The sequence below is a fragment of the Condylura cristata genome, unplaced genomic scaffold, assembly GCF_000260355.1.
Source record: "Condylura cristata isolate star-nosed mole 26May11 unplaced genomic scaffold, ConCri1.0 scaffold00026, whole genome shotgun sequence".
Lineage (NCBI taxonomy): Eukaryota > Metazoa > Chordata > Mammalia > Eulipotyphla > Talpidae > Condylura > Condylura cristata.
The window spans coordinates 9,357,011-9,379,698 of NW_004567127.1; the positions used below are offsets into that span (position 1 = coordinate 9,357,011).

Consider the following 22,688-nt stretch of genomic DNA (forward strand, 5'->3'; position numbering starts at 1 on the left):
GATATAAAAGTAATCACCAAGCTAGGTCCTCGAAATAAAAGAAGACAACTAAAAAATATTGTAATGATGTTGAATGTTTCAATCAATGAATATAGTATATCCCTTCATCATCTTTAATTTTTCTCAGCAATGTAGTTTTCAGTATAGGGATTTTGAATGTCATAGATTAACGACATTTTTAGGAATCAGATGCTTTTAAATTGTTTGTATAAAGAAATATCACTGAATCTATATTATGGTATAAAGTGATCTTGCTAAATTTAATAGTTCACTATCAAGCCAACTGCAAATGATGACAGCCTTACTTTTGTTCCAATCACATATTTCTTTTTCTTGCCTTACATCCAACTGTTTGGTGACAGTGGATTAGAAGTAGTAATAGAAGAGATATCCTGTCTTGCTCCCAATCTTAAGAAGAAAACATTTAACATTTCGTTGTTAAGAATAATGCTAGCTAAGAAGTTTTTGATAAATGCCTAGTTTCAGATTCTCTTCCATAAGCAAGTGGATTTCCACATGAAAAAAATAAAGTGAACTTTGTGCCCTATCTCATGTAATATATCCAACCAATGTGAGATAAATTATCTCCCTAAATGTGAAAGGCAGAGTAATAAAACCTCTGGAAAAAAAAATCAGAGAATCTCTTCGGACCTTGGGGTAGGAAAAGATTTTCTAAACAGGTTACAACTGATTTCAAGATACATGGTTACCTAGTGGACATCTATCTAGTGGCTTGAACTTTGGAAGGAAGTAGTCAAGTGTTTATCATATGCCTAAATGTGCCCTCATTATATTACTCTGAATTAAAAAGAAGAAATCACAGCTGAAGTCCTTGGTGTTGGTAGAGCTGTATGGAACTCTGACATGGTGCTCTTCATTCAAGTGTTACGGGAGTCCGGTGGTCCTTCTGGCACTCTGAAAGTCTACAGGCAGACACTGAGCCCCAGAATAACACTTTTGTTCAAAGTAATTTCCTTAAAAGGCTGATAATCTGATTCCCAGCTGGGGTGTCCAGAGCTTCCCACTTCCCCGATTCCCACTTATCTACCACATCCCAAAGATGTGCACGTTAGGTCCACTAATGTGGTGTGTGTTGGGGGGAGGGGCAGGGTGTGCACCCTGCTATGGATAGTTAGGCTCCAGCTACTAAGATCCTGATCTGGATAAGGGAGTTGGGAAATGAATGAATACACACTAAGCTACTGTTTAATATTAGAAATGTTTTGGGTCTTAGGTGATTTTTTTTTTTGATCAGAAAAATGCCACAAGAACTTAACTCTGGCTTATATCAACTGGTTTCATTATATGTTGTTTTTCTAAAAGTAGCAGTTTGCAAGAACCTCTTGGCAATGGGAAGTGAGAGGACTCTGTAGTTGTAATAGAAATCCTGTGAGGCTCCTGCACCCTCAGTTGGGGAACAAGACGGAGTTCTCAATATGGCCCTAGGTTGTTAATCCTTACAGAAGAGCCCAAGTCTCTGATGTGAGGCTTGGATGTAGAACAATCCTGATACAAGATCTGTCAGCCAATCTCTCAAGAAATATCAGTAACTCCCTTTAGTGACAGGGAACACTGGTAAGGGATGTCAGATGAAAAACAATCAAATTAATAGATGTGTTAACAGTGTCCAATCTAGTTTTTTTCCTTTATATATGTTAATTGCACTAAACTCAAAACTTCAAGTTCAAGTAGTTTGTGGGTTATCACAAACTACTACATTAGAGCAATTGAGATGCACAAAAATCAACAGACAGTCTCAGTTAAACAAATACTCTCCTGGTACTCAATAACCTTATAAATTCGGAGAAATCAATTTTCCTAGTAGAAACCCACCACACTTTTTTGGGTGGTGACTGCTCTGGCAGTGTGCTGTCAATCCTGGCTCTCAGCTGGTTGCAGAACTATTGCATCAGACAAAACTAATCACATGTGCTTGACAGCATCCGGCCAATCACGGGACTATTCCAGTTAATCTAAGCAGAAGTTGACAGGAAAAGGGTGCTACGTTTAATTTGACTTCATGAAAGATGCTCGGATTAGCTCCAAGTTCTAGCCCAACTCTACAATGCCTTTTCCGGAAAACTTCCACAAATCACAAACAGCCTCAATAACTACAAGCCTTTTCTTGCCTCACGGTCACCCTCGCTACCTGAAATCTGATCTACCACGAAAGACTTTTCTTGATTCTTAAAGGTGTGCCCACAGATCAGGGAGATGGCCTTTCAGGGAGATGGCCTTCCCGAGAGCTCTGCGTTTGCTGCATTTAGCCAGGAGAGGCTTCCAAAGTCCCCAAATTCTATCAACAAGGGTGGGGTGAAACCTATGTACGCTGCTGATGAGACTCCATCTCAAGCTGGCACCTTTGATCTAATCAAAAGAGGGGGACCACTTTCACTCTACTGAGGATGAGAAAAGGACGGGTAGAGCTTTTAGGAGAAGGACAAGCCCCCCAATCCTCCCGCGGGGCTCTCTTCTGGTTACCCTTGAGCCGGGAAAGCTTGACAGCTCCCGACGCGCATGCGCCAAGCTGCTTCCCAGCCGGAGAAGCGCGGAGCACGCGTGGAAGGGCGCTCTCACCGCCGGGTGGAGGTTAAAGTGGGGCGGTCCAGCTTCACGGATGCTTAGGGGGGACGGGGAAAGTCTCGGAGCCACCGCAACCCGGGGTCTGACGAGGGAGTGGACGTGTGGCCTCAGCAGAGGCAGCGAGAGCCCAGATGAAGTTGGGGTTGGAATCCGGGATACCCATACTTACATCGTCGCCACTCGCCGTCTGCCTTCACCAGCTGATCCACGAGCCCCGGGTCCTTGAAACGTTTCTCCTGCGTCTCTCGGATGAGAGCCGGGTCCCCGCCTTTATCCACCCGGAACAAATCCAGATCCAGCACCATCTTTCCTTCTCCCGGGCCAGCGCTAAGGGAAGTGGGGACGCACCGCAGTAGCCGGCGACCGACGCACTGCGCCTGCGCGCTGACCCGCCCTCCCCTGCGCAGGCGCGGCGGGAGCGCGGCGCCCCCTCTCGGCCGGGAGCGGCTGGGTCGCAAGCGGGGCTCCTGAGGGAAGCGGCTGCGTTGTGGGGCTCTGGCGCTGCCTGCGCGCCTGGTCGCGCCCGGGTAGCTTGGCCCGCGGCTTGTTCTTTCTCCTCAACCTTGCCCGCCTCTGTGGAGCCTCTGGTTGCCCACAAGTGAGTGCCTCAGTTTTTTTCTAATGCTAATGGACATATCTCGTGGTGGGCAGAGCCCCCCCCCCCAATATCATCCCCGTTTGGAAACGGGAGCACACCACACACCCCCCCCCATAGATGTCCATGGAGACGGGACCCTCGCCCTGGACCTCTGTCTTCTCCTTAAGACAAGAATATGTGCACCTTTTTTAGTTCCTAAGTTACCTCAACTCAGGATACCTCAACTCAGGATAACCCGCTCCCCTCCCAGCTCCGGAGTTTGCAGCTTTCTTAACCTGGTTATTGAGTAAGCTCCATCGCCCCTTAACCAACCCGGAAGATCACAGGCTGGAAAAGTGGGGCTGAATTCATTTGACATAAGGAGAATTTCCCAAGGGGAACAATATTTAGTACCCTGAAGGCAGCACAGGGTACTGAGGTCATGTCTTAGGGTGATTTGAAAACCTGAACAAAGATTTTATCATTTCAGTTTGTAATGTTCAGGCCTTTCTGGTGAAATATTCTGGTTGCAGAGTGCAGCCAAAGCGATCAAGGACTCTTCCTGATGATAAGACATTATTTAGAGGATTTGGGAACAGGTCTTTTGCACCACCCCCCTCGCCTTTCCATTTACTAGACTTTAGAACCTCAGTGCCCCCAAAGGTAGCTGTGCTGAGACCCACTTGGTCCTGCGCCACTCACATGGGCATCTGTGATGGGAATATGACTTTGCTTTGTCTACTCCCCAACAAACCTCTGCCAAGCCAAGACTGAGGTGTAGGGCAGGTGGGGCTCAAGGATGGGGAAGCTGACAAATAGAATCTAGAGGGAGACTTAGGAAACAGGGCTGTCCGCTTTTGCTCCTCCAGGTTCATCTTGTCTGCAATGTTAGATTTGAAAGCAGCTTTGGAAAGGGCGTGCAGGGAACTAGTTTCTGAAGAAAGCATGGAAGAAGATTGTCTTCAAAACCTTGGGTACCCTGGAATCTTTAGAGAGCAAAGTCTGTGATGGGGTGCTGACTGCTTCCATGTCGTTGAAGACACTGCCATAGTGTCCTGTGTGCCAAGTTTCAAAAGCTGGAGACCCCACAGGGGCCCAGGGCTAGGAGCAGAGGGCCACTGGGCCTGTCCTTTAAGGTCACAGTGTGTTTGGAAGGATGATCTTGACATTCTGGTCTCTCCAAATTTCCACCATTATGTTATTTGATAGTGTGTTAATGATAAGTATAATGAATGAACATAAAAGCATACTTCACTCATCAGCTTAGAGGATTTTTAGCGCTGGAGGTGAATCTTAACTATCTGCTAGTCTAATAATTCTTAATCTTTTCATCACCCTGTCCCCCAAGACTTGAAGTAATCTCATCTAACAAACATAATTAAAAAAATAACTCATGTTCCCATCTTACTAATCAGATATGTAAGGCTGCCAGCTAGAATTTCCCATCAGCAGGAAATGAACAGTGTGATTACTCTAAATTTAAATCTTTGCCAGAAGCTAATGCAAAAACAAAGCAACATCATACTTCATACATCTTTTGGATATGTAATTTCTGTTAGTCTTAAAAACCAAGGCTGGTCTTGGGTGCTGCATCTGAGGACTAAGGGGTTCAAGGAACCTCAGTTGGAAATATAACTATACTTATCTTCTTATCTTCTATGTGATACTAAGGCCCAGAGCATTTAAGCCATGGAACTAAAACCTGATTACTGCTCAGTGTCTAAGATAGTCTTATGTTTGGGTTTGTCCCGTTGTTAACATCCCTTCCACAGAACAGGGCTTCTTAGGAACTTGGTTAGAAAATGTGTCTTTCTTATCACAGGCAGAGACCATAGGGTATTGGCATCTTTACTTCACAGGACCTAGTACAGTGCCTGGGAAGCGCCTTGGCAGTACTTACTATGCACAACACCACTGTGTGAATGAGTTGTAGGAATTGACTGAGGGATTAGAAGCTTGCTGCAGGTGCAGAGAGCAGTTATAGTGAGAAATTACCTTGGGGGCCCTGGGGAGCTAGTGGGAGCCTAGGTGGAATGAGTACCTGCAAGTGTTACTGGTCAGGGTGAAGGAGTCTCCGGGAACCCCAAATCTGCACACTCTAAATGGGTTCTGCCATCCGCCGCATCAAGACAAAACATACTCTAGTGCATAAGTCCTACAATAGAAAATAACTTTAATACAATTAGTGTGCAATAGAGAAGAAAAGAGAGAGAATATAGTTTCAGGGCTCTCCCTGATGACGCAAGGGGTTAAAGTGCAGCACTGTGGGCTGGCTGCAGCTGCTTGGGAGCTAGTTGGATTTCTGGTCAGGGAGGTGACGCATATGGTGCAGCAGGCCTCTCCTGTCTCACTCACTGCTCCCCTCAACAGTGCCTTTCATCAGTCTGCCTGTTCTGCTCCACCCTGTCTCTGGTGAATCCTCTCACCACCCCTGCACCTGTGGCCTGTACCCCAGTTCTGTATGCATAAAAAAATAAATCTTTAAGAAAGATTTATTCTTCAAATAAATAAATCTTTAAGAAAGAAAGAATATAGTTTCAAATAAAGCACCCTTAGTTACCCAAAGCAGGGCAACTGAGGCCCAAAATCCTGCCACAAGTCTAAGGTATCTTCTGGGAGGGACCCATAGGGACAGGGCGGAAGGGGCCCAGCAAGTCTGGAAGGAGAACAGCAAAATTGAAATCAAGATGAAAGCTGCCCCTGTTAACCTCCCCACGGGCCTCTCACCCATATCTGTTTCAAGTGTCTCTTCCACGTCCCCCTGGTACTAGTCCTCAGCCCGGTGGCAAGCGCTGCAGCTTCTTCACATCTCTCTGCTCCAGGTGCCTGCTCCAGGTGCCTCCTCCAGGTCCCCTTGGTCGCCTTTCTCCCTCTCCCAGTCTTATTAGCTTCTCCTTGCTACTCAACTCCACCCTTTCTTAGGGTGAGGCAGGGAACCTCCCCTTTCCCTCTGGATTACCCTGTTACACAAGGGGGAAGCAAGAAAAGAAGGGTGCAGCCAGCCATAGATGTCCTGCTCAGTCTTTACTAAGTCAGCACTGGCTGACATGGGAGGGGTCTCTTGGGCTCACTGCATTCCTCTGTTGCCTTGGATTTGGAATAGAACTTGTCAGTCAGCAAACTCCATCCTCTGACTCTCCTGCGAGAAGCCCTCCATGATTACCTGTTGCCTTCAGAAGAATGTTCAGACACATCTTGCAAAGGCCTTGATTTACTCCTACCAACTTCTCTCCCATGCTCCCTGTATCTCTTGACATCTCCCCATCACATTCCCCAGACAGAATACTTGTGGCTTGCCTTTCTTGCCTCTGAGCCTTGTACAAACTTTCTCTACTTGCAATTCCTTTCCCTAGACACCTCCGCTGGCACCTTCTTCCCCACTCTCCCAGCTTAGTCTGGCATCCTCCTAGGTTCCCACAGTACAGTAGCATTTATCATATGGTCTCAGGAGGAACTGACAATCCAATGGGCAGCTCCAGGATGCCGGCTCAGTCAGAGACACAGGAACAAAGGAGGTTGACCTTGATGCCCTTGGGCAACCAAGGAAAAACCATTTAAAAAGAGCTTGGGTCAGGGCAAACCTCCAGGATAGGCTGGCAGTGGGGACTTTGATCTGGCCTCTGTTAGGAGTCACCTCTTCCACACTGGACCCTGGAAGCAGCTGCATTTTGTGTGGGATTGTTCCATTTCAGCACTTATGAACTCTAAATTTCTTTGTACACAGCCCTGCATCCGTTCTCTCTGCAGTGAGGTCATCGTTGCTCTTGGGTTCTCACCTGTCTTTTTTTAAAGTCTAAAAAAAGTACAGAACTGGGGTACAGGCCAGAGATGTGGAGGGTGAGAGGATTCACCAGAGACAGAGTGGGGTACAGAACAGGCAGATCGACGAAGTACACTGCTGAGGGGAGCAGTGGGCGGGCCAGGAGAGGTCTGCTGCCATGTGGGTCACATCCAGGGCAAGAGGGGATCGAACTCATGCGGAAGTGGCTTAAGCTTCTTTGTGCTGTGCTTTAACCCGCTGCACCACCAGGGAGGGGCCAAGGGTTCTCACCTGTCTTTTTTTTTTTTTTTAAAGATTTATTTATTTATTCATATAGAATTGGGGTACAGGCCAGAGATGCGGAGGGTGAGAGGATTCACCAGAGACAGAATGGGGCGCAGAACAGGCAGATCGACGAAGTACACTGCTGAGGGGAGCAGCGGGCGGGTCAGGAGAGGTCTGCCTCGCCATATGGACTCCTCCAGGGCAGGCGGGAATCAAGTTCATGAGGAAGTGGCTTAAGCTTCGTAGTGCAGTGCTTTAACCCGCTGCGCACCAGGGAGGGCCTTCTCACCTGTCTTTTTTAAGGCTTGCACGGAGTTAGGATCTTCTTGCCTAGTTACCTGTCAGTGTGTTTCACTCCATTGTCAGTGGCTGGGAAACCCTGAAAATCATTCACACATTTTCTCCCCTTGCTTCAAGCTCAGTCATGTCGGTTGTGTGTCTGCTGTCCGGGGACACTGCACAATGTCTGGGCGGGTTCCTGTAAATTAACTGTGATGTCCCCAAGTAATTGTTTCTTCATGTTGTATCCCCATTGGTGATCCAGGGACGGTTTCACAGTGGGGTGGCTTGGAAGGTTGATTTGTCTAGTGAAAAGTGGGGGGAGGGATAGGTGCAGAATCAGATGCCAAGGCAGGAAGGCAGGAGGTGCTTATCACTGGGGGACAGTCACAATATGGGGAGCAGGGCGGGGGCACTGTTAGCAGTGCTAATTCAGCGGTGCTAATTCCATTGAAGGTGCAGCTTCCTCACCTGTGATGATGGGATCGTACTACCCATTTAAGGGAAATGCTGTGAGCGCGATTTAAAATCGACATTTAGTTTTGAGGACAGATTCTTTGGAGTTTCTGTTTCTACTTTCTTAAAAGTTTGGACTTTACCCATTCAGGTGGGGCAACACTTCTTAAACCCAGGAACCACCCCATCAAAGCAGATGTGGGTCACAGCCAACTAGCTGTAGCAGTTCATTTTAGGGGATCAACTGTCCTTGACAAGAGTGAAGAAAACACTGGAGGGAAATCCAGCAACCCTGGAAAATGGTTGGTCCTTAATGCCACTAGGATTATCTGCATCTAGTTTGTAGTAGTTTGTTTCACAGCCAGAGACCCTGGGTTTTCTTGTCTTTGTGCATGCATTGGTTTGTGGGTGGCCTAGCAGCAGCTGGAGAGAGATTGAATTGGAAGTATAACAGGTGGTCCCCAGAGAAAGGGAAGGGTCTCGGTTCCCTGCTCCACGTGAGGAAGGGTGTCGCTGAGCGGGGCGGAGAAGCTGGAAAGGGGCCTGGAGGAAGGATAGATGGAGGAGGCACGTTGAGCAGAGAGGCATGTGAAGAAGCTGCTCTGGCTTCTTGGTCCTGGACTTGGGCCCTCCTGTGGGAGGTTAACAGTTAACAGCCTTTCTTTTGGTTTTGACTTTGCTCCTTTGCTTCCAGACTGGCTTGGCCCCTTCTTCCCCTTTCCAGGGGATCCCCACTGGACTTGTGGCAGTGACCATACTTCAGGCCAACCGTAGCTGGCTGGCTATTTACCCATGAGGGGATGGGTAACTTTGGGTGCTTGATTTAAAAACTATATGCTCTTTCCCTTCTCTTTATTGCACACTAAATTGTACTAAAAGTCCTTTACATTAAAGGTCTTATGCACTAGAGTATGTTTCATCTTTTTGCAACAGATGGCTCTATTTAGAGCAGGCAATTTGGGGGTCCTGGGCTGCCCCTCACCCTGCCTGGTAACAGAAGGAAACTAGCATGCTAGGTGTTCTATGTATTGCCTCTTTGGATCCTCACTCCATCTTGGGGGACAAGGTAACGACGGATGTGTTTTCTTATTTTGGAAACTGAGGCTTTGGCTGTTGGCTGGTTCTATAGTAGACGGTCAGAGGCTTCCAGCCTAGGCCTGTGTTGTTCAAAGTATTCTTTTCTCTATCACTCTGCAGATTCAGAATCTTCCTTCTCCTCAGTTTAAGCCTCAAGGATACAGTATTTCTCACGTACCCACTGAACCCCATTCAAGGAAAACAACTTGAAAGGTATGTTTTTATTTCACACACACATACAGAATGTGACATGCAATGCCCATCCCTGAACAAGCTACAAACTCTTGGAATACACAGTAAAAAGGAATCCAACCAGTCTTGAGGAGACAGAAAGCTGGAAAATCCAATACAAAGTCTCTGTTGTATAAATATAGTAGTCAGTCTTATCTTTAAGGTAAAGACAGACCAGAAAAGAAAAGAAAAAGAAAGCAAGAAAAAGAAAGAAAGGAAAAAAGAAAGAAAGACAGAGGTCTTGTTGGCTTAAGAAATCTCTGGTCCTTGAATATACCCCAGTCTCCATTTGTATTCTCAAATACAGGTAAATGCCCATAAGGAATGTCACTTGTTTTTCCTGGCCTCTAGGTCGCCCTGTAGGGTTTAAACATTTTATCTCCTAGGTCCACATTCCCTCCCCCAATAGCTTGTACAAAAACACTATAATGGTAGTTCAAGGATGAAAGGCTTTTTTCCCATATAAAAGCTACCATGTGTCTGTTCTAAGACTGTGATGATAGATGCACACTTCTGAATATACTGAAGTCCATGGAGTTGTATGTTTAAAACGAGCAAATTGGATGGTCTGAGTTATATTGTGACAGAACTGTTAGACATCTGATCTGTGCCCAAGTTACTAGGGGAACAACAGATGACCCCCTACAGCATACCTCAGGAGTGTGGCAGGATATGGCACAGTCCCCCAATGTCAGTATACTATGGGGCAGGAAAAGGGAGATCCTAAAGGTGTTATGACTAAATCAGTGGAGTCTGCGGTTGCTCTGGAGGCACCCCATTTCAAGCTGTCAGAATAAAGAACAGCCTTCCAGAACAGGCCGAGGAACTTCTGTGGCCTTTGTCATAAACTACATGGTGGCAGGGAAGATGCACAGAGTGATCCTGAAGCCACAGCAGCTTTTGACTGGAGCTGTGTCCCATAGGAAACACCCCAACATGGCTGCATGGTTCTGAGAGCCCAATCTCCTCAAGAGGGAGGGTGGATTTGGATGTACAAAGAAAAGTTTCCTGATCTGTTGAACCAAAGGGACGGCCTGTCGAGTACTGCTGCTGTTGGCTAGGCAGGACCTAGTTCTGAGCCATGAGGCCGCTGCCAGGGCCGCAATGACTAATCATTTTATAGCACACAAGCCACTTAGAAATGCCATCTTCACTCTGGTCATCCAGTGGCCACACAAGAAAAGAAACTAGTATACACCATGGACATCTGGGCCCTTGACCAAGGGACGATCCTTCCAGCTTGAGCTTGAGGGAAGGAGCATTGCCAGTAGTAGAAAGAAGAGAAAGTAAACTCTCGCTCTGGCCTTGCCATTCCAGTAACTTGAAGCTCATTGATTGTATTTGGTGCAGAAGTAGAGAAAAGGGCCAGAGTGGCTATTCCTTCCAGTCACCTTTCACAAGGGGAGGTAGCCAGAAATCAGGACCAGAAGTCTTTAGGTTTTGTTTTGTTTTAAGCACACAAAGTAAATAAGAACAGGCAAAAGGGAAAGAAAGGGGCCTGAGAGTGTGAAGTGTCCAGTTTGGTGAATGCCTCATTCAATTTTCTAGGTCTTTCTTCCTTGGAGGCTGATCTGGCCCCACCACTAGGGTATGGACCTGGGAGGCGATTCCTTCACTGACTAGCCTAGAACTTGTCATTCTGGGGCCAAGCAGGAAAGTTAAACTGAGGGGCAGACATCATGGTCTCCTTGTGCTCTTTCAAAATAAGAGACCTCTTCTTGTGATATGGCCCTGGGCTTTGCCATTCCAGTAACTTGAAGCTCATTGATTGTATTTGGTGCAGAAGTAGAGAAAGGGGCACTAGAGGCTGGAACTTTCTCCTTGCAAGCTTGTCATCTTTGTGCATAAAGCAAGTCGAGAATAAGGGTGAACATCCAGGTCTGGTGCTCACCTGGGTCTCTGTAATGTCAGAGGGAACAGATGGGAAGCTGCGGGAGAAGATCCACCAGGGCTTTTGGCATTTTCTCAGTGAACTTTTCCCTTTGCCTCCACAGAGGGTGTTTATCACTTAGGAAAGGGAATGAAGTTCCTAGTTTAAGAAACAAAAAACCTTTGTTGCTTCTCTTTGTGCTTGTCAAGCCTGTTCTTGCCCAGCCCTTACTCACCAGGCCCTCAGACAATCCTTTCCACTCAGTTTGTGCTGGTTATCCAGGAGATGAACCCAGGCTACCATTTAGATGGGGCATCAGGGAGGAACCGAGTCTTTCTCCCCCCTCAGCTGCTCCCCAAAATTGATCATGAGCCTCTGAGGGAAAGCCCCTGGGTTGCTTCTGCCCTTAAGGAAGAGAGTAGAGGAAGGAGTTTCTGTGCTTAAGAAGAGAGAAGTATGTTCCATCGCAGAGCTGTATGAGCACATGTGGCTGTGGTTCCAGTGAGTGGACCATTTTGGGAATTAAGATGCAAGCAAGGGAGGAATGTACAAAGTGTGGGTATATTTGGCAGACTTGAGGCAAGCAGAAAGGAGGGTTTGGGTACTTTATATAAAAGAAAAACCCCACAAAATCTGAAATTCAAACTTCTTCGGATAAGGCCACAATGAAGAGCTTTCCAGCAGTGGGTGTTGCAGGAAGCTGGCACCCAAATCGCCACAGGCTTGCAAGGTGAGGTGCCAAGGTAAGGAGGCAAGGCAGGGGAGGGCAGTGCCTCTCACAGGTCCATTTCTGGGCCTCCTGAGGATGTCTTCAGTGGCACCGAGTCAAATCCATCAGGAGTCCTCTGAAAGAGAGATGGTGACAGGAGCTGGCTGCTGCACAGAGATATGTTTTGGGAACAAAGGAGAGAAATGGAAAATAGGTGACAGAAGGAACCCTTGTGGAACCCTGCTCCCAGCGGTTTCACAGAAATGCAGACAGAAGTTATCCCCTATTTTTCTTGGCCTCTTTAGTCAATCAGAGGATAAGAAAGTCTTTAACTACCCTCCCCTGCTTGGAATGTTGGCTAAATTCTAGAAGCTCCAGGGAGATGCAAGGGTCCTGGGGTGCATTGTTCTCCTACAGTGTGTGTTTGTGTGTGTGTGTAAATAAATCTCAGGAGGGCAAGGGCATCATCCAGGCAGGTCAGCATGAAGAATGAGCTTAAACCACCTGAACACGTCCCTGCTTCCTTGCCTCCCCATCCCTCCTATCCTCTCCCCTTTGCCACCTCCTGTTTGGGTGAACTGGTTCAGGGCAACAGTGGGGTATGGGTGCTGGCAGCATGGGGCTGCAGAGGGCTGTGTCCCTGGGAGAGCTGCTGGGATGCTCTCTGCTGGCCTCATGCCCAGGAAAGTGTTGTCTGCATTGCATTTATGAGCTTCAAACACACTCACTCACCCACCCACACAGAGCTGACTCTCCCAGCTCAGAACTGCTCAGTGGAGAACCACTTAGACTTAACTATGACTCAGTCCCCAAAGGACCATGACCCAGACATCTGGGGGACAGCACCCTCCACTGGCCAGAGGAGAGCCTCACTTCTGTCACAAGTTGATCCTGGACCTTGCCTCTTCCCCTTCCTCCAAAAAAAAGAAAGGGGAAGAGGGAATGATTCTTACAAGATGGATGGTTCGATATGCCTTCTTCCAGTCTATCAACTGGAATGCATGTTGGGAGAGAAGGAGCCTCGTCAAGAGCAGCCTTGGGCCCAGGGGAAAGAGCAGCGGTTGGAAATGTAGAGGGCAGAAGCCAGGATTTTCAGGGTGGGGAGACAGAACAGCATGGATGCTGGGGAGCAGAACAGTGGTCCCTGAACAGCGAGGGGTCCTTCGGTGTGCCAGGGCTGTGTCTTCTCCAGCCCTCCAGGCTGACCTCTCTGCACTGGCCAGGCTCCCTACCTTGGAGGTAAATGATTTGATCTTCCCAAAGAGTGACTTCTTGCTAGTAAAGATGAGGTCATCCTCCACATCCTCGCCTTCCATGATGGCACAGCTGTCGGCTGCTGGCAGGTCACAGTCCTTGAGGGTCGCGTTCATCACCAGCTTGGAGTACTTGTACTCCAGTCTAGGAAGCAGGGGCAGGAGAGACCAAAAGGAATAAGAGGGGAGGAGGCGCGAGGCTGGCCTGCCACAGGGACTTTGTAACAGATACTGTTGACAGACACCAATACCATGGACAGACAGCCTTCAGTGTCTGTAAGCAGATACTCCCATACTGTGGGAGAGGAAGTTGAAGCATGCAGAATGGCTGGGCATTTACAGTTAAGGAATCCTGGCTCCTAGTTCAGTGAGCTTTCTTTTGTTAAGGCCAGCTGTTTCATTATCTCAAAGCTTCACAAGAAGATTCGAATCGTAAAGTCATGTTTAGCACTAATGGAGTAGGTGGAGGCTACTCTTTGCTTAGCTTTTGAGACTCCAGCAGTCACACATAGACTGCCCCATGGCGTCACTTCTCTGGAGTCGACAGAAGCTATAAACTGGACCTCAATGGTGTCTGGCCAGAGCCAGTGTCTGTGGTCAATTCCAGGAAAAAAGCTTCATGAATTGATACTCCCAGATTTTCTGCTCCCCATTCAGTGATCCAGCCGCATCCACCCCCAAACTCCAATACCCCAGCATGTACTTTTGATTCTTTTTCCAAAAGTAACAGGTCAGGACGGTGAGCAGGATGGCAGTGCAGGTGCCCGCAGAGATGCCCACTTTCAGCCAGAAGTCTATGGTTTTGCAGATGGAGACCCTTTGCTCGGGCAGGGAGATGCCGCCCACACACTGCTTTGGCTCTCGCCACACGTAGGTAGTCTTCTGTTGGGGAGGAAAGCCAGAAGCTCAGACACCACACTCTTCTCCCCCTGGATGTCACAAGTAGAGAAACTTACCTGGATCCCAGCCACGCAGCTGCTGACGATAGCATGATAGTCGGCTGAGGAGCAGAGCGGGCAGGCAGCCACACTCTCCCATAGGAAGTGAAAGTTACAGCCATCGCAGGTCCCTTCAGAGCATGTGCTGGTGGAGCAGAAAGGAGACGGGAGACGGAGCGTTCATTCGCAGGGCGGACCGCAGACAGGGTCTGGGCGGGGTCCTGTCATCTCCCAGCTTGCTGCCCCAGCCTCTCCTGGCCAAATGGTGAGCCCCACGGTCTGCCCAACTGGTTCTTCACACAGGCTTGATCTCCAATTCCCTGCGGATAAAAGCCCTCCAGATCTCCCCCTGGGCTCCCCACCCTCTGTGGATTATTTTGCTGACATCAGTGGAGAGTGGCGCTCGAGAGTGTCTGTCTGTCCCAGCTGACCCCTCAGAGGCATCTGTCCTTCCATGCCTATGGGACATTCTGCAGAAGCCACTTGGATGCAGCTGCCTGTGGTGGACGTCCTGCAGAAGTGACGCAGGTCGTGGATACCTGTCACGTGCTTTACTGTGATGTTTACAACAAGAGCGATGATTTTGTATTTCCAAAATATATATTGACCAAAGCTGGTCAAAATAGCCCAGCTTGTTCCTCGTCTCCCCCTGATTAGAAGCAGTATTGTAAATCATCTTCTCCAAACACTAGAATCCCTTGGGATGCTAGTTAGCTGGTATTATATGGGGAGAAAAGGAGGTGGGGGGGGACCCTGTGTAATCACATTAGTTCCAGAATTCTACATTTAGTACACTCAGCTCTTAAACCCGGAACTGGTTCTTTTAGTTATGAAGCCCCTAAACCTTTACTAATCCTGCTAACAGCCAAGGATGTGCCAGGCCCCAGGAGAAGTTCTTAAGTCTCATTGTCTTATTTAATCCTCCTAACACCGTCCTGAGAGAATTTATGATTTTCCTCATTTCGTAGACAGAGAGTGAGGTCTAGAGAGGGCAAGATGTGTAAAGAGCTAGCAAGTGGGGGAGGTGAGTAAGTCTGGTCTCAGCCCCAGCTCTCTCAGCCACTGTCTACACCACTGCCTCCAAAATGGTCTGGGATGTGAGGGTCGCTTTGACTCTTCCTCTTGCCCCATTCTTGGCATCTGAAGATTGAGAGTCTGGAGCCATGACTTGTCCCCAGGAATCCACTCATGGATCTCAGACTCTTCTCTTTCACATGCAAATCTTTGGTCCCTGGGGTGGAATGAGTCCATGGAAGAGAGACTTGATTATAGCCTTTTACCTGGGCAGTAACAGCGTTCCAGGGGCCGGTTTCAGTGGATTGCATCTGACTCGGATAGTCGTGGACCTCCCAGAACTGCAGGACTGGGTCACATCATTGGACCTGCAGAGAAGCCAGCCCCGTGGGGGACTAAGTGCCACTGGGGAGCCGCTAAGTGACATCAGCCTGGAGTACTTCTCTTGCTGGGGAAGGCAGGACTTGGGCTGTGGCCTGACACATAGGGAGGGCAGCCGCCCTTATGTATGCCCCAGAAAAGCAGGGCTCGGGATCACTGGTCAAGGGGAATGTGCTGGTCTAGAGAAGGCTAGCCAGTGAGCAATGCTGGAGTCTCTTAGAAGGGAGGAGAAGACTGTCCAGTACTTCTCCCTGCCTCTGGGGCAGACCTGCCCCAGAAATACCCAAGAAGCTGGGATCAGGGAACTCCCGGATTCTAGTGCTCCTTGCCAGGCAGATCTTCTGGACCTCAGACATGTTCTGGCTTGGCAGGTAGGAGGAGGCCAGAGAGAGGGGGCACAGCAGAAGCTGTGGGGGAGCCCTCGGAGGCACTTGCATGAGCCTGGCTGCTTATCTTCACCTATAAAAGAAGATCACGTCCGGAATTCCCAGGGACTCCGGGTGGAAAAGTTCAGCTGGGGAGGTGATTCCATCCAGAGTCACATCTGTTGTCACCCCTGCCAAATTAGAGCTCCCAGTTAGTTCTCACTGGTAGCATTAGCTGGCAACCACTTCAATTCTTTCAATACCTGTCAACATCCAACCTTCCTTCATCTCATCACATCCCTGAGTGGCTCATCTGAGGGTGAGCCAGAGGTTTGTCAGAGGTCTCCAGGGGCACTTGGCAGCCCCAGATGAACAGAAAAGCGGTGAGGAGGCAGCAGCACCCCTCATCTGACAATACCTCAGGCCTGGTAGCTTCACTCTCCTTTACACACACACACACACACACACACACACACACACACACGTCCACCTTGGCTGGCACAGTGGGGTCACTCACCAATAAGTCGATCCGCGAGGCTGACAGGCTGCGAGGACACTCCAGCCTTGTAGCCTGTCACCTTTGGGGGAATGATGACCGCCTGGCAGACGTAGGCGGTGATGGATCTGGAGAAACCCGACTCACCCTCAGGAACCCGGAGGTCGGTGACATTGTCAGTGCACACGGACATTTTCTTACCCTGGGGGAGAGGATTGAGTGCATGGTCAGAGTAGTCCCCGAAGGCAGCTGGGGACAGTTTTTTAAGTGTCTAAAAAGCCAGCCTTCCAAGAGTGTGTTGCAGTGGAATGAGTCAGCCCTCTTCTAATTATGAAACAACTTTGCAATTTTTTAGAAGCTAAAAATAAGGTCTAGGTGTCCTAGTTTCTGAAACTCTGGCCAGGGGTCCCCAGTCTCGTTTCTTTGGAGTCTCCTGGGAGCCCTCAGAGAGCAGGGTTGTGAAGGTGGCTGCTGATTTGGAACCTCATCTACAGGCCTCCCGTTAAAGACCTTCCTTACTTGTCATTTCTCCAGAAAGAGGATGACAGATATAACTGATTTCATGAGATTGTCACACGTCTGGCCTGGCTCACATTCCCTCTCTGTCTCCCTGAACCCACTATACTTCTCCCTGAAACACTTTCTAGACAGAGATTCTCAGGGGTTAAGACAGTCCCCAATTACTAGTCCCCTATTTTTCTTATTTAAAAAAATGTATCAAAGAAGAAATCTGCGTTTAACAGCCTGCAATGTAGGGAACGCCATAGGGTGGTAGGAATTGAGACTTGTTCTTCCTCCAGACTTTGTAACAGGAAATGTTGAGCTGTTGTTCCTCCCAAAATGATACTATTACAGACTATCAATACATAATTTGTTTGCTGATATAAAATCATGTATTTAATGTTTTTAAGTGGGCGTAAAATTTAGAACATAGGATTTTCAGTATCCTAAATTGTACTACAAATGGCGTGAAATTGCTAAATCTCATTTCTCAATTGGTTTCCTAGATTGTAAGAAAAAGATACAGTGAGAACAGAAAAAAGGCTTTACATTATCATAAAAGAAAGGGTTATTTTGTCTTTGAACTGAAATAGTATGATGTGACACAGCAGGTATGTCTAAAAACAATAAAAGAACAAAGAAAAACAAAAAAGATGTAATCTCTCCGAATTCCCCAGTTCCTTCTCTTTCCCAACTCAATGACTGAAACACTTAGCTCAGTCTCAGTTCCTGACGGGTCACTATCACTTTCAAGGCTCTTTGTTAGCTTCTCCAAAGACTTAAAAACAAGATAGAGACATCGATGTCTGACCTTCTGCAGATAAGCTTATTTCTTGACCAGGCCTCTGCATAAACACAAACACGCTCTTGTGAATGCTGCAGAAGCGGAGAGGGGCCGCCCCCCCAAGTCACAGGCCGCATGCGCCAATATTCTGTCTTGTTACACTGGAAATCCACTTTCCTGCCGCTGATCCTGGCTGCTCTGTCATTTCCTCCCTGCAGTGGCAAGGTGATTGCCCTGTATATTTCTGCCTTTTCATTTTGGGTCTAAAATATTTGCAGCGGCATGAGATGGTAGACAGTAATACTCTTTCCTCACTACTGAAGCCTTTACTTTCTTTTGCATTGTCCTGAATGATACATATAGATGAATCAAGAACAGTTTATTTTATCCAGAAGCTGTCCAGAAAACAGGTGCCAAGTGCCATGATGGCTGAAGCCTGTTTCATGGAGGAAAACCACTATCCCCCGCCTAGATCTTATACACTCATTTTGAAGGAATAAAGTCTAGGCAGGAGTAAACGACCATCTTATTTGAAGCATTTGGATTTTCCCAAATATTTGGCATCCAAATGAATTCATTTTAGAGGGAAGAGACCTCAGGGAAAATTATCATCAGGTCAGATCCCTTTTATCTCCTCAATTCTCCCCACAGCTTCCTGTCTTTTCTTCATCATCCCATTCTCACCTCTGGGCCACTCATGTCCCCTTACAATTCTTACCCTATTGGCACTTTCTCCCCTTACCTCATTTCCACAGAGACTGAGGGTAAAGTGATGGAAATACTTCAGCCCTTTGGAAGTGAAGCTTGGCCCTCCAGCCAGAGAGACAGTGTTGGCTAAAGCCAAGAAGTTGTAGTCCAAGCTCCTCGTGGGCGTCCTGACTGAGAAGGTGCAGTCATTGTAGCACAGGGAGTGGACCTGGGGGTGGAGAGAACCGGTCAGGGCCAGGTGGCTGCTCAGACACGACCCAGGACCCCAAGAGGTCACAGAGACACTGAGTAGTTATCCCCCCCACCAGCTGAGTCCAACCCAACTGGGGTGAAAGGAGAGGAAGGAAGGATTGGGTGGGTCAGCATTAAGAGAAGCAAAACAGGGACCAGTAGGGCTCCTGTGCATTTGCCACTCAAGCATTAGCGCATACAGGGTATACAAGCCCACACCTTTTCTTTCCCCATAATGGTTCTGTGAGATCCTATTGCCTTGTTCCTATGCTTAGGTCATAGAACCTTCTCAAGATGCAAGAGAGCTCTTCACCATTCAAACAGCAGACAGTGAGGTGCTAACTGAAAGAAGGGGGTCCAGGATAGCAGGAAACTCCCCTGTCCCCCCAGTGAAAACTCACTGAAGCCTGCCTCCCCCTTCCCAGGTTCTCGGTAGGAAACTAAACTTCCATGAACCCCTTCCTGCTCCTCTGGCTTCCACTCAGCAGCAAGCTTACACAACTGTCATTCCTTCCCACAGCAGCAGGGGGCGCTCCAGGGGAAGGTAGTGGCAAAGATCGAGGGAACCTCGGAGGCCCCTCTGGGTCTGTCGACATTTTATATTTATTGCACTGCTGATCTGTGTGATATTTGCTGACTACACAAATTATACCCCCCAGGTACATGTGACTGACCAGCAGAACAGATGTCCACTTCATTTAAAAGCATTAACAATGCTTGAGAGCTTTCAGTCATAGACAATACATGGGGCAACCATGTTTTTCCACTTCAGAAGAAACCACTGAGCTAGAAGACAGCAGCACCAATTAACCATATGTTCCAGAAGAGGTGGGTTACCTCTGCAAAGAAGGGCAGATTCCCATGATAGCAGGCTGAGGTGAGGTAACTGAGTTAGGGCCCCAGCCAGAGGATGCTTTCCCTTTAGGTGTCTACACAGGTGGGCCAGAAGGCCATAGGTCCCCCTTACCCATCTCTTAAAAATGAGATTTGGGCCCTCCCTGGTGGCGCAGCGGGTTAAAGCACTGCACTAAAAAACTAAAGCCACTTCCGCATGAGTTCGATTCCCGCCTGCCCCGGAGGCAACCACATGGCGTGGCAGACCTCTCCTGACCCTCCCGCTGCTCCCCTCAGCAGTGTACTTCGTCAGTCAGCCTGTTCTGCTCCCCACTCTGTCTCTGGTGAATCCTCTCACCCTCCGCATCTCTGGCCTGTACCCCAGTTCTGTATGAATAAATAAATAAAACCTAAAAAAAAAAAAAATGAGATTTGTCCCTGACTGAGACTAGATCACTCTAGCTAAGCCCTTGCCATTCACAGTCACAGCCTTGGAGGCATGTCCTCCAGGACTCTGAGCTGGACACGTGCTATGGGGAATGCTGGAATGTGAACCCCTGAAGACCCCCACTATGGCGAAGCTGCCTGAGAGAGGTCCAGGGGGGAGCGTGACACATGCAGGCACCTTGTTGCTCTTGGTCCCCGGACCACAGGGCATGCAGGCTTGGATGCCATAAGGCTGGTGGGTTTTCAGGATTGTGTTAGGGGGACATGGCTGGCAGGTTCCCAAATCCCGATCGATGTAGTAGCCGGCAGGACAGGAGGTGCAGGAGGAGCCCAAGTCTGAGGCTTCCATGGCACAGGGGCGGCAGTAAGAGGCCACCCCGTCCATCACGTTGGTGATGTTGATGGAGTAGATCTTGGCCATGTCATTGGTATACTTTCTTCCCTGGAAACAAGAGGAGAGCACGGAAGCCTGAGACAGTAGCAGCAGTCACATCCGCTGGAAAGACCTACTTGATCTGTTTTATTCTATGGCACTTGGGAATAATATTGAAGCATCCTATTCTCTTTGCTCACAGATGGTAGCTCCTTATATGCATTTTATGTCATTTTAATCCATTTTAAATGATGTATAATATTATATAGTGCTGTGCAACCCCCTTGAGGCCCCTCTCTGTTCAGAGAGCTTTCCTGTCCTTATCTGACAATAAATTTATTATTCCTTTGCCTAAAAAGAATTCAGTGTCATAAGGGAAGCATGTAGTAGATACTGGTATGTATATGCATATCTACATGTTTCCCTTATATACATGCACATATACATAAAGCAGGTCTTTTCCTCACCAAAGAAAAAGAAACTTGTCTCCTGTACGGGAGACACTCTAGACATTAACTGGGTCATCTCTGGGAAGTAGGATTAAGAGATGCTTCTTTCTATCTTTTAAGTTTCCTGGCATAAACCTGCATTACTGTGCCTTTAAAGACCACTATTATTATTAAAAACAACAACAGAGGCCAGGCACCACTCATGTCCTCGAGCCAGAGGCTGGTGGGAGCAGCAGGTCATTTAAGAAGATGGCAGAGTCCTCTTCCCTGGAAGGCGACTGCACCAGGCCGTCTGCTCCTCCGCGGGCTGCAACAGCCAGCTCTCTGCGGCTCCTCCAGTCCCCTGAGCCTTGGATGTAAGCTACTGCGAGGCATCCTTCGGGGCTCCCAGGGTCTCCCCTGGGAGTCTGAGCAAGGAGAGCTTACCGTGTCGTGGAAAGTGGTCCTCTGGAAGGCCCAGGTGAAGCTCATGGTGGCGTTCTCCTCGACGATGTAAGTGTAGGACTGTTTGCCTTTCGAACCTTTCCACGTCTCCACAGGAGTGTTGGTCCTAGAATTCATGCCCTGAACCCGAGACAGACAAGTGGAGAGGGCACAGTGGCTGGAGACGTGTGGGGAGAGGGCGGCCACACTGCCAGCCGGGCGCCGTCACAGCCGGCCAGCCCAGCACCCAGCTACCCCCGATGGACAGTCTAGGCCCTGTCCCTGGGAACTTGCTCTGGGTGGGGGCTGTGGGTTGTGTTGATACACCCACGGGCAGAGTAGTCCTGGCAGTCCCTGTGGCTGGCAGAGAAAGGCAAACATACCACCATGAAGTAAAGCTCGCAGTTTACAGAGCAGATGGTCTCAAAGACAAACGTGATCCTGGCCACCTCTTTGTTCTCTGTGTCTGCCATCTCCGACTGTGGAGATCTGTGGGAGAAGAAATGAAGAGTTAGCGACAGATCACTGCTTACTGGAGAGCCAAGCCAGCAGCCACAGCTCTCCTGGAGGGCAGGATTAAGTCCTGGTTCTATGGGAACGAGCGGGAGTAAGCCCAATTCTGCCATGTGGGCTGTGTGACCTTGACTAGCCAGACTGCAGGCTGATACTGTTCTTGTTCACCTCCTGTCATCGTGGTGAGAGCCACAGGCATCACAGGTGTGGAGTGCTTTGCAAAGCCTCCTGATAGAGCGTGGGCCCCACCATGGCACCAGCCACAGTAGGGAGCCCCTGGTTCCCTACCCAGCCCCACTGAAGTCAGAGTCTTCAGGTAAACATGGCTCCCAGGTGATGCTTCTGCACTGCCCATATACGATGTCAGTGGTCTAGACCCAGCTGCCTGCCTGGAGTCGCCTGAGCCCTGCCTGGGCTGGAGGAGCAGCTACCTCCACTTGTAGTCAGCTAGGCAGATGCTCTCACTGGTCCTGCTTTGGGGAAACAAAGAGCTACCAGCAGCTGAGTGCTATCTAGGATGGAGAGGAGGGAAATTCAAGAAAGGAGCAGAGACACCAAACGGGCCATTAGAAAGCGGCTCCTGAAAGCATGTGTGAGCAGGGGAGCTCTGGAAATCCAGTTGCAGCTTTTCTTTTGGCCTTAGCCATCTCCCTAAATCCCAGCTCCTGTCCACACAGTTGTGCTGCCTACAACTGGGGGCGCCGCAGACTCCCCCACCAGAGTTGGTGCAGATTGACAGCCTGCGTGTCCCTATTTACAGACAAGGAACTTGAGGTCTACAGGGACAAGGTGATGTTCCCAAGTCCACATAGGCAGCAGTGGCAGAGCTCAGGTCATCCAGTCACTGCTCTTTCCAACATACCATAGTGCCTGTCGTATTATTTTAGGGCAAACACATTGCTTTTTTCATCCTAGTACCACAGAGAGCTATAGGGAGGTGTAGTTGGTGTCCGCCTGCCTTGGGTCCTCCTTCCTGAGTCCCCACCTACGAGTCTGACTGGGCTGTTTTCAGTCCTATGGCTGACTGCACGTAGCACCAGCTAGCTCATAGCTTGCAACGGACGGGTCCAGTGCATGGTCAGGCGCCTAATCCATGGGCCTCTCTACCGCCTGCAGCAGGAGGAGCCACAGCACTCAAGCTGGTCCCCTGG

At 48.8% G+C, this 22,688-nt stretch overlaps 3 protein-coding genes across 4 annotated transcripts in view; 1 reads left to right on the top strand and 2 right to left on the bottom strand.

The window, feature by feature from the left end:
• SARS (seryl-tRNA synthetase) overlaps positions 1-2,977 on the bottom strand; it is an 18,164-nt gene extending 15,187 nt beyond the window's left edge. Inside the window, exon 1 of the mRNA XM_004689702.2 lies at positions 2,753-2,977. Coding sequence (XP_004689759.1) covers positions 2,753-2,888 — 136 coding nt within the window. The 5' untranslated portion in view covers positions 2,889-2,977. The remainder of the gene's footprint in view (positions 1-2,752) is intronic.
• Positions 2,978-9,209: 6,232 nt separating this feature from the next.
• Positions 9,210-22,688, top strand: part of LOC101634261 (chromosome unknown open reading frame, human C1orf194) — a 65,622-nt gene continuing 52,143 nt past the window's right edge. The window contains exon 1 of the mRNA XM_012730115.1: positions 9,210-9,230. The gene's annotated coding sequence lies outside the window, so the exon portion shown is untranslated. The remainder of the gene's footprint in view (positions 9,231-22,688) is intronic.
• Positions 11,707-22,688, bottom strand: part of KIAA1324 (KIAA1324 ortholog) — a 54,863-nt gene continuing 43,881 nt past the window's right edge. Inside the window, exons 12-22 of one of the 2 annotated variants that reach the window (XM_004689703.2) lie at positions 21,408-21,513; positions 21,028-21,165; positions 19,958-20,221; positions 18,302-18,475; positions 16,296-16,476; positions 15,873-15,969; positions 15,299-15,400; positions 14,037-14,163; positions 13,784-13,962; positions 13,060-13,225; positions 11,707-11,963 (exon numbers count right to left, since the gene is read on the bottom strand). In XM_004689703.2, the coding sequence (XP_004689760.1) occupies positions 11,895-11,963; positions 13,060-13,225; positions 13,784-13,962; positions 14,037-14,163; positions 15,299-15,400; positions 15,873-15,969; positions 16,296-16,476; positions 18,302-18,475; positions 19,958-20,221; positions 21,028-21,165; positions 21,408-21,513 (1,603 nt within the window). In that variant the 3' untranslated portion in view covers positions 11,707-11,894. Of the gene's footprint in view, positions 11,992-13,059; positions 13,226-13,783; positions 13,963-14,036; positions 14,164-15,298; positions 15,401-15,872; positions 15,970-16,295; positions 16,477-18,301; positions 18,476-19,957; positions 20,222-21,027; positions 21,166-21,407; positions 21,514-22,688 lie in introns of both variants that reach the window. The other variant, XM_012730113.1, reaches the window with a different exon arrangement.